Source organism: Limulus polyphemus, unplaced genomic scaffold, assembly GCF_000517525.1.
Source record: "Limulus polyphemus unplaced genomic scaffold, Limulus_polyphemus-2.1.2 Scaffold4541, whole genome shotgun sequence".
In the NCBI taxonomy this organism is placed as follows: domain Eukaryota; kingdom Metazoa; phylum Arthropoda; class Merostomata; order Xiphosura; family Limulidae; genus Limulus; species Limulus polyphemus.
In genome coordinates this window covers 37,034-47,848 of record NW_013670151.1, presented here as the reverse complement: position 1 = coordinate 47,848, position 10,815 = coordinate 37,034, and the positions used below count along the sequence as shown (strand labels likewise).

The 10,815-nt window shown below is 34.8% G+C and overlaps 1 protein-coding gene across 2 annotated transcripts in view; it reads left to right on the top strand.

The window, feature by feature from the left end:
• Positions 1-10,815, top strand: part of LOC106471321 (neprilysin-1-like) — a 56,305-nt gene that overhangs the window by 27,298 nt on the left and 18,192 nt on the right. For both annotated transcript variants that reach the window (XM_022399934.1, XM_022399933.1), the window contains exons 8-12: positions 1,405-1,596; positions 1,934-2,020; positions 2,646-2,785; positions 4,321-4,543; positions 7,460-7,558. In XM_022399934.1, the coding sequence (XP_022255642.1) occupies positions 1,405-1,596; positions 1,934-2,020; positions 2,646-2,785; positions 4,321-4,543; positions 7,460-7,558 (741 nt within the window). The remainder of the gene's footprint in view (positions 1-1,404; positions 1,597-1,933; positions 2,021-2,645; positions 2,786-4,320; positions 4,544-7,459; positions 7,559-10,815) is intronic.

Genomic DNA, 10,815 nt, shown 5'->3' with positions numbered 1-10,815 from the left:
TTAGATCATGACAGGATATGACAATGTTAGAGTTAGGTGAATAAAATATGATCTATGTAAGATGATTTAACTAGTTTGTTAACATTTGAATTAGATCATGACAGGATATGACAATGTTAGAGTTAGGTGAATAAAATATGATCTATGTAAGATGATTTAACTAGATTGTTAAAATTTGAATTAGATCATGACAGGATATGACAATGTTAGAGTTAGGTGAATAAAATATGATCTATGTAAGATGATTTAACCAGTTTGTTAACATTTGAATTAGATCATGACAGGATATGACAGTGTTAGAGTTTTGTGATAATAATATAAAGTATGTTTGTTAACATTTGTGTTATGCCACAACTGATAGCGTTAAGAGTTTGTGTTTGTTTAAGATCTAGACGTTATCTAACTAAAGTTATAAAAAACTTTAGGTTAAGTTTAATTAAGTCTGTATTATAAAGTAGACCCAGTTTCTTCTACTAGATGTCAAAGTGAAAGTTAATGTGAGAGGAAGAAAATACAAATGGTCCATATATGAAACTAGCTTTCACTTTGACATCTAGTAGTTAACTAAAGATAAGTCGTTGTCGAAGTGTTAATGTGAGAGGAAGAAAATACAAATGGTCCATATATGAAACTAGCCACTTCGACAACGACTTATCTTTAGTTAACTACTAGATGTCAAAGTGAAAGCTAGTTTCATATACGGACCATTTGTATTTTCTTCCTCTCACATTAACACTTCGACAACGACTTATCTTTAGTTAAAATACAGTAAACACTTAATAAAATGCTGTACTGGGTAGTTGGTTTCGTAAAGTTTTCTAAACCTAGTGAGTTAGGTATCTAGGACCCCCACGGTGGCACAGCGGTATGTCTGAGGAGTTACAACGCTAGAAACTGGGTTTCTATACCCGTCGTGGGCAGAGCACAGATAGCCCATTCTGTAGCTTTGTGCTTAGCTTCAAACGAACAAAAGCAAAAACACTTTTTTCCCCCCCAGTGGCACAGCGGTATGTCTGCAGACTTACAATGTCACAATTCGAGTTTCGATACCCGTGGTGGGCAGAGCACATATCGCCCATTGTGTAGCTTTGTGCTTAATTACAAACAAAAAAAGGTATCTAGGCTTCCATTCACCTACCGAGTTACAGACTTCCAATTCAACCAGTAGTAAACAATCAATTTATAACGTTTCTTTCAAGAAGTCCTTGTAGAAAGCATTACAAATTATACTGATGTTGGAAATGTTATTATTATAGAAAATTGTGTAAGTTTATGAAATTATTTACATTATTTCATCAATGGTTATATACTTGTATACTAGTTCTTGAAAAGGTTCGCATTATCTAAAATATGTAAAAAAAATATTGCTTTGTCTTCTGCTCAAATATTTTTCATTCTTCCAAGTTGGACCAACCTTCATTTGGAATAGGCCAACGACAACTGATGGAGCCAGATAACGAAAATAACCGGAAAATTATTGATGCTTATAAAATATACATCAAAGAAAGTTTGAAAATTTTGAAAAAGGAAAACAACTCTGAAGAGTTTGATAGTCTTGCAGAAGAAATATTTAAATTCGAATCAGATTTAGCCAAGGTAACCAGTTTTTCCTCTTTTTTGTTTCAGTTATTGTGTGTCACATTTTCGCTAAATAAATAATCAATTACAGTAAAATATTGCCCCTCAGTGGCACAGCGGTATGTCTGCGGACTTACAACGCTAGAAACCGGGTTTCGATACCCGTGGTGGGCAGAACACAGATAGCCCTTGTGTAGCTTTGTGCATAATTAAAAAACAAACACATAAATAAAACATAAGCCTAAATATATTGTAAACGATACATTTGTAATGTATCTATGTTAATCTACATTTTGTACGAGATTTGAACTGTACACCAAATGAAAACTCTGATTTTAAAAACTTTTTTTTACAGCATAGCGTATTACCAGAAGATAGACGTGACCCGAGAAAAGTTAACACCATAATGAAAGTATCCGATATAAGTAAAAACATTACAGATGTAAGTATGCCTGTAATACATGTTCAATGAATGCGGTATTTTTTAGTTGGTTTGCTCACATATCTTGTGGCATTTAATTAATAAAATTAGTAATAATTTCGTTTATTGGACGATAATAAGGGTTGAAAAGTTCTACAATGTTTTAATAATAGAGAGGATTGCTCTCCGAAACGTGAATTTCAGGGAAGAAAAAATAAACAGACTAGTTTCTCGGAATTCACGGCTTATCGGTGGTTCTCATATAATGATGGAATATAAGAAATTTGTTTGGTTTAGGTGAACAGTTCTTAACTCGCCGCCAGGTAACCTAAAATACTTCGGGTGTTTTTTATTTGATCTACCAAAGTTCTGGAAAAAGTTATAACACCTTATTGCAATGTTTTCCAAACTGCATGTCGCGGCAAGTTGCTTGGGGTGTCGCCAGGGTTTCACCAGACGAAGAATAATTATGAACATAAAAAAAAAATACATAGAAAAAAATATTTCATGTGACAACAGGGGTGTTGCTCAAATCAAGGTAAGTGAGTTAGGGTGATGTCAGTGAAAAAAAACAAAAAAACACTGCCTTATTACATTGTTTATTGTGGCGATATGTGATATCTTAATTTATCTGATATTCTTTCAGATTGATTGGGAGAGTTTTTTAAACGCTTATCTGCCGGACAGCATGGAAAATATCACATCAGATAGTGAGGTGAACGTGCGAGACATTGACTTGAAGTACTTGAGAGGACTCGCTCTTGTTATAAAAAACAATACCAATAGGTAATAATATATATATTATGTAGCTCACTTTAATGAACACAGTCTGATGGAACAGTTAAGCATCTTAATTTCACATAAGTTTTATAAAATCATAGGATAAGTTTTAACACATTTTAAAATGAATTAATAAAGTAAAATGAACAACGCTGCTGCCACAATTAAACAAAGTTTCTGAACACAGAAGAGTAACATAGTGAATGAACGGATTTTTTTAAAACACTAAATACTTTTGAAATAACTTTTCACAAGTAAAAAAAATAAAACTAGATCGTCAAATAAACAATTTTTTCTTAAAAGAATGATTGAAATTAATTGCTGTAAACTTCGATGTTTATTACGCATTTTTAAAGCAGAATAATTACACTGTCGTCGGTGCTTTTTTGTTTTGTTAATAATAGCTTTGTATAAAAAGAAACATCCAACATTCATCTACACTTTGAAAATAGTGTTAAAACACTGACACTTGTTCTTAACTTCTAGTTTACCTGTGATTTTATTAATATTCGTAAGTTAAAAAGGCGTTCAGGCAACATTATATATCCCCTAAATTCTTAAGCAAGGGTTCAGGCTACATTATATATCCCCTAAATTCTTAAGCAAGGGTTCAGGCAACATTATATATCCCCTAAATTCTTAAGCAAGGGTTCAGGCAACATTATATATCACCTAAATTCTTAAGCAAGGATTCAGGCAACATTATATTTCCCTTAAATTCTTAAGCAGACGAAAAGGTGACCCTATAATATCCCTAAATTCTTAAGCAAACGTTCAGGCGACCCTAAATGTCCCCTAAATTCTCTCAGATATGTGATTTCTCTGTAAAACCCTCACCTGGACGTAAAGAAAATGAAACCATACTTTCAACAGATAAGGGTTAAGTACCTGTGCTTGTGTGATTAGATCTCTCTCTCTTGTTTCTTACTTCCATCTTGGTTTGTGTGCTTTTTCTTAGCGCAAGTCTACACAATGCTCTGTTGTAAGTCCCCAAGCTTACCGTTCAGACAGCCACCGTCTGTTTTCTAGCTCTTTTCTTCTTTCCATCTTATTAGTTATGTAAATATAGGCAATTTTATTAAACATTTCTGTCAAAGTAGCTTGAAACTAACAGTTCAGTAATACTTGGACATTTTAAGTAGCCAATGGTCACTCAGATAGTGTCTTGTAAGTGGCACTTACGACTGTTATTGGCTTATAAAAGTATGATGTCATACACACGTCTATCAAGTATATTTTTAATCTGGATAATGCTAATTAACATTAACTTCTGATCAAAGCAGGCTGCAGTTATTATATATCTGTCCAACTAAAGTGCTCAATTTAATGAAAACTTATAATGATTCATCAGTTGGGTGCCCTCGCTGTTAGCGATATTTTCGGCCGTAATCCTAATAATGTCTCATGAGATTTAACCTTCTTAAGAGATTTAGGTAAATTATAAATCCTTATGCTAAAGTTAAGAACGTTGTTGAAGGCTCTTACCTAACTATAATATACTAATAAAATATGAATAATTAATTTCCTTCATATCCTCTTAGTGTTATAGGAAACTATGTTGGATGGAGACTGGTGCAAGTACTTGGTCCTCTCACAACGGAAGAGTTTCGTAAAATTGAGTTTGACTTCAAAAAGGTTACGCAAGGAGTACAGGAACTCGAGAGTTTGGAGCTTGTTTGTGCCAACCTTGTCAACTCTTTGATGCCCGAAGCTGTAGGCCGATTGTACGTCGAAGAACAGTTCAAAGCACAATCCAAACAAGAGGTGTGTGTTAATGTTTGGAATCATCAAGTTATTTTTAAATACAATTCTGTTATCCATGTAGCAAGAGGTGAGATTTTTAAGCCGCGGCATAGTGGCTAATAGAATGGCTCCGAGTATTTTTTAGCAAGTACAAACTTTTAGCTTATAGCTCCGTCATCTCTTGACCAATTTGAGATCTAATTACAGTTTTGGACTCGGGAAGTCAAACCCTTTCCATTGGTGTATTTGACCATGCCCAAGGTTTCATAGATTAATTTATTCTAATCTTGCCTGTAATAATTTCAATTGGAGGGTAGACTGGTAGAGATCCTGATGAGTAATAAAACTGAATCAGGTATACGCGAGCCCCACACTTGGTATTGCGGTCGCACAAAAATATAGTTAATCAAAAGGAAAAGATGGTCTCATAGATTAATTTACTCTAATCCCGCCTAAAAGAATTTACAGTGCCGCGGCTATTGAGGATTCCCTCTTGTTTTATAAGCTCCCCTACTTGACCCTAAAATTTTGTGTGTTTGTAAAGCACAAAGCTACACAATGGGGTATCTGTGCTTTGCTAACCGCGGTATCGAAACCCGATTTTTTTTCAAGTGTTATAAACCCACTGACTTGCCGCTGAGCCGCCAGGCACCGTAAAACTGGAAAGGCGCTCATATAAAACTGGGTTTCACTGACTGTCTATATTCGTGTCATGTTGATGAGTTGTACACTAATCAGTTTGTTTATTTTTGTTGTTAAGCCCAAAGCTACACAATTGGCTATTTATGTTCTGCCCACCGTGATTACCCTATTTTTAGCACTATATGCCCACTGACTTACCGCTGAACTACAGGGGGAAAGACTATGTGTTTGTGTGTTTTGTTATAGCAAAGCCACATCAGGTTATCTGCTGTGTGCCGAAGGGAATCGAACCCCTGATTTGAGCGTTGTAAATCCAAAGATTTACCGCTGTCCCACCTGGGGACTCTTGAAGAAGTAAAGATAGTTAAACGTATGTTATATCAAAATAACTATGTAATTAATTCTATTAATACTGTTGTTAACAAAGTAATTAAGAAAATGACCACCTATAGAATTCAACATACATCACGGAGAATAAAAAAATAAAAAGGGGTTACTTTTCCGATAAATAACCATTCATGGTTTGACTGATGAACATTTTCAGACAGTTTTGACCATTAAGCTAAATACAGCATGCTTGAAGCCACCTATGAGACTATTTTATGTATATTTATGTAAACGTACCGGAGTTACATAAACACGTATATATTTAACTTAATTACCAACAGAAGTACATAAATTCAACCACCAGTTGTCATTTCATTACATTCAAGAAACACTGTAATATAAACTACATGTACTTGCGCTAGTAATATTTGATGTTTTGAGCTCTATAAACAGCTGATAAACAGGTGTTAAAGTGTTAGCGATGTGCTGTCTGTTTGTTAAATTTTGCGAAAACCTACTAGACGGCTATTTATGCTAACCGTCCCTAATGTAGAAGCTATAGACTAGAGGGAAGGAAGTTAGTCAACACCACAGATTGAAACTAGAGTGCCCTAACTACTAAGCCATATCAGGCCGTTTTTTTTGGGGGGGGGAAGGGGTGATTTAACTAAGCTAATATATTTACATATTATTAGTATAAGTACTCCAATATTTGTTATGATTCTTTACTAACAAAAACAAAACCTAGTGTATGATATTTTGCGTTCTTTAGCCCACAGGTGGCTTAAGCCTGACGAATTTTTTATCATAAACGTTCATCAGCTGCTATAATTTTTCAAAATTTATATTCTTATTGGATTTTATAAGAGCGCAATACGCAATATATATTTCTCATTTCACATTCATAGATAAGTTATTTGCCAATAAAAAAAAAGTATAAAAAGAACAATAACGTTTTGTTTGTTTGTTTGGAGTTAAGCACAAAGCTACACGGTGGACTATCTGTGCTCTGCCCACCACGGGTATCGAAACCCGGTTTATAGCATTATATGTTTGGCCATGTTAAACACTAAGCGCTTAAGACTGCGATCATACATGGCACCTTATATGACACCGAGATTCAGGCAGAGGCATCCACGATTGAAAATTGTTGGCCAGAGAGAAGGCAACCAGTCAATAGGCACGCCCTCTATAGAGTATATTTTACCCGAATAATGGAATTTACTGTCACAGTTACAAACCTTAAACAACTGGAAGTGCCAAGGATGTTATTTGACATGTCGAGGATCAGACCTTGGATCTTTCGATTCGCAGCCCAAAACGCTAACCCAGCTCCCACAGTCATCAAAGTACATAAATACGAAAATTTAAGCACGAGTCCACAGTTAATTAAAGTGTTATAATTATTATTAATTCTTTATACAAAAACAATTCTACATAACTTATTATGCAGTCTTTTCACCCATGCGGAAGAAGATGGAAGCTTTTTTTTCATTACTGCTGTTGTAATTAATTTTCAACGTCCGCCCCCAGCGGCACAGCAATATGTCTGCTGTCTTATGACACTAGAAACCAGGTTTCGATACTCGTGGTGGGCAGAACGCAGATAGCCCATTGTGTAGCTTTGTGCATAATTACAAACAAACAAAACATTTTCAACGTACGAATGTGTTGTTTTCAATAATTTTCTTGCAAAAGTAGATTAATTAAAACTGGTACACATAAACTCAACCCTTATTGCTAACGTTAACTTATAAATTATGCTTTGAGTATTTTCTGTAGTCTAAAATCAATTTTTTTTCTTTCTTTCTTTAACTTCTTAAATTTCAATCATGTTCAACAAGAGTTATTCTACATTGGAGTATTCAACTGATTAAACTGAATCTTTGTAAAAACGTAATAAAAATATAAAACATGCTACAGCAACGCCGTACTCACAATTACTTGTACGTATAATCAATTTTTCAGACAAAACTTATGGTTGAGGAGTTGCATGAGGCGTTTAAAGTATTGGTGAGATTGAATGACTGGATGGACGTTAAAACAAAAGAGGATGCTCTTAATAAGGTAAGATTTCATGTGCTTTTTTAATTTACGTTCTATAAATAGAGAATTATCGAGTTGTGTTAATAATATTACAAAGTACATGTATGTGCGAGCATATACAAATCAGTCAGTTAGACTCAAGTGTTATGTTTCAGAGTGATACTTTTATAACATACGTCATAATTAAAGATAAACCAAACCGATCGCTTTAGGAAAATATCGACTTTTCTTCTCACCTCTAAGGAAGAAAGTCCAAATGATTGGGTTTCTGTAGTTGTGGTTCACTCACATCTGGATTTTATAGCGTTCCCAAGGGTTTGAGTGTTACCATAAGAAAGGCAAAGACATTTGGTTTCAAGAAAAGAATATTATCAGTAAGCAGGAAAAGCAAGTTACTAAAATAATCTTCTGTAACAACACAGCGCACAAAACGAATTATAATAGGCTGCTGTTATGTGATTGACTCAGACCTTAGAAGCCTATCTGTTTCTTTATCGCCTTCTTCCTAGTCCATCGCTTCCACTAGTTTCTTTAGTGTGTGTGTGTGTGTATGTTGTTTGTTGTTGTTTTCATAGTCATGTCCTTCCAGTTCTGGAATTTTCTTTTTTTTATCGTTGATGTGTTACGCGCTCTTCATAAATTTAAAACCGTTCTATGATGAATGGTTGATCTCAACTTACAAACTTTGTGGTGATCGCTTGGTCACAGTTTACAGACTCTGTGATTACTGGTAGATGACAGTTTACAAACTCTGTGATGACTGGTAGATGACAGTTTACAGACTATGATGACTAGTAGATGACAGTTTACAGACTCTGTGATGACTGGTAGATGACAGTTTACAGACTATGATGACTGGTAGATGACAGTTTACAGACTCTGTGATGACTGGTAGATGACAGTTTACAGACTCTATGATGACTGGTTGATGACAGTTTACAGACTATGATGACTGGTTGATGACAGTTTACAGACTCTGTGATGACTAGTAGATGACAGTTTACAGACTCTGTGATGACTAGTAGATGACAGTTTACAGACTATGATGAATGGTAGATGACAGTTTACAGACTCTGTGATGACTAGTAGATGACAGTTTACAGACTATGATGACTAGTAGATGACAGTTTACAGACTATGATGACTAGTAGATGACAGTTTACAGACTATGATGAATGGTAGATGACAGTTTACAGACTATGATGAATGGTAGATGACAGTTTACAGACTCTGTGATGACTGGTAGATGACAGTTTACAGACTATGATGAATGGTAGATGACAGTTTACAGACTCTGTGATGACTGGTAGATGACAGTTTACAGACTCTGTGATGACTAGTAGATGACAGTTTACAGACTATGATGAATGGTAGATGACAGTTTATAGACTCTGTAATGGCTAGTAGATTACAGTTTACAGACTCTATGATGAATGGTAGATGACAGTTTACAGACTCTGTGATGACTGGTAGATGACAGTTTACAGACTCTGTGATGACTAGTAGATGACAGTTTACAGACTCTATGATGAATGGTAGATGACAGTTTACAGACTCTGTGATGACTAGTAGATGACAGTTTACAGACTCTATGATGACTGGTAGATGACAGTTTACAGACTATGATGACTGGAAGATGACAGTTTACAGAGTCTACAATAATATTAGTATTATTAAATATTAATTAATTAAAACTTAATATTACAAGTTTAATATTGGTTAATAAAAAATACTTTTAATGTGACTTAACACGAGAAAATTCTTAATTCATCCTCCTTTTGAATCGAGGTGTTCAACAAAAACTATGTGTTCAGTTCAAATAATTTCTTTCCTGGTATCTATAAAGTCTAATGAAGATGTCCATGGTTTGCTATCATAAAGCAAACTATTCCTTTTCTGGAAACCCATCAAGTTCAATAAAGATACCTATAAGAATGATGTCATAAACCAAACAGGGTTTGTTTTTGTATTTTTTAGATACATTGGGTCCATGAGACTACTGTCATAAACCGAACAATCCCTTTTCTGGAACACATCAAGTTCAATGACGATACCCATGGCATTGATGTCATAACCAAACAATTCCTTTTCTGGAACCCATCAAGTTCAATGACGATACCCATGGCATTGATGTCATAACCAAATAATTTCTTTTCTGGAACCCATCAAGTTCAATGACGATAACCATGACATTGATGTCATCAACCACAACGTTTTTTTTTTTTGTTTGTTTGTTTTCCTGGGATCCATCAAGTTCATGAGATTGATGTCATAAACCAAACAATTCATTTTCTGGAACTCGTAGAACCCAATAAAGATATCATTGAAACTGTTGTAGTAAACGTGCCTTAAAATAGACTAATTAAATACATTTGCAATTCCTACGGATGAGACTATCGGGGGTTCGAATTCAAGTTTACTTTGGAGCTAAAACATTATCCTCAAGTTTGTTTTTTCTTGTTTAACCTAATGAATGATGTTATCAATATCAACATACACGGTGTACCGGATACTCCATCTGTGCTCTTGTTTTCATATACTCCACCTGTGTTCTTGTTTTATGCTCCCTGTGACTTAATAACTTTCATTTTAAGTTCTTTTATGTAAAAGAATCGTTGATCCGCACCTTGTGATAGCTTCTTCCGTCGGATTAACTTAAAACTAAAAATGTTTTTGTTTTTTTTTACCTTAAACGTTGATTTCGTCTGGTTTAACGCTGTCTAAAGGAAGACAGATACAATAATTAATTTCAGCGACAAACTGCATCGTTTATTTCATCAATTTTTATACTACATAAATTCTATGATTCACAAAGAACCTAATATAAGTATAGACTTTTTCCTACTATTCAGTCTGTAGAAACTTGTTTGTTTGTAATTAAGCACAAAGCTACACAATGGAATATCTGTGCTCTGCCCACCACGGGTATCGAAACCCGGATTTTAGCGTTGTAAGTCCGCAGACATACCGCTGCGTTACTGGGGGGGGGGGCCTGCAGAAGTTGAAGATAATGTAGTTTCACATTATATAGCCTTTAGAGACCCATTAAAGCAGTATTTGTGTTTGCGTATTCAATCTAAAATGTAATTAGATTTAAAATCAATGTTTAAAAACACGTGATGATCTCTCTCAGTGTCTAGTCGAGTCATAGAAAAGGGAAATATCGAAAACATTTTCAACAAAAATAGTTGTTACGACAGTGGAAGTCACGTGACGCTAGTAACACCTCATGATATTCTCGAAGGTTCGTGAATGCTCGAGTGTTTGCTAGATGTGTG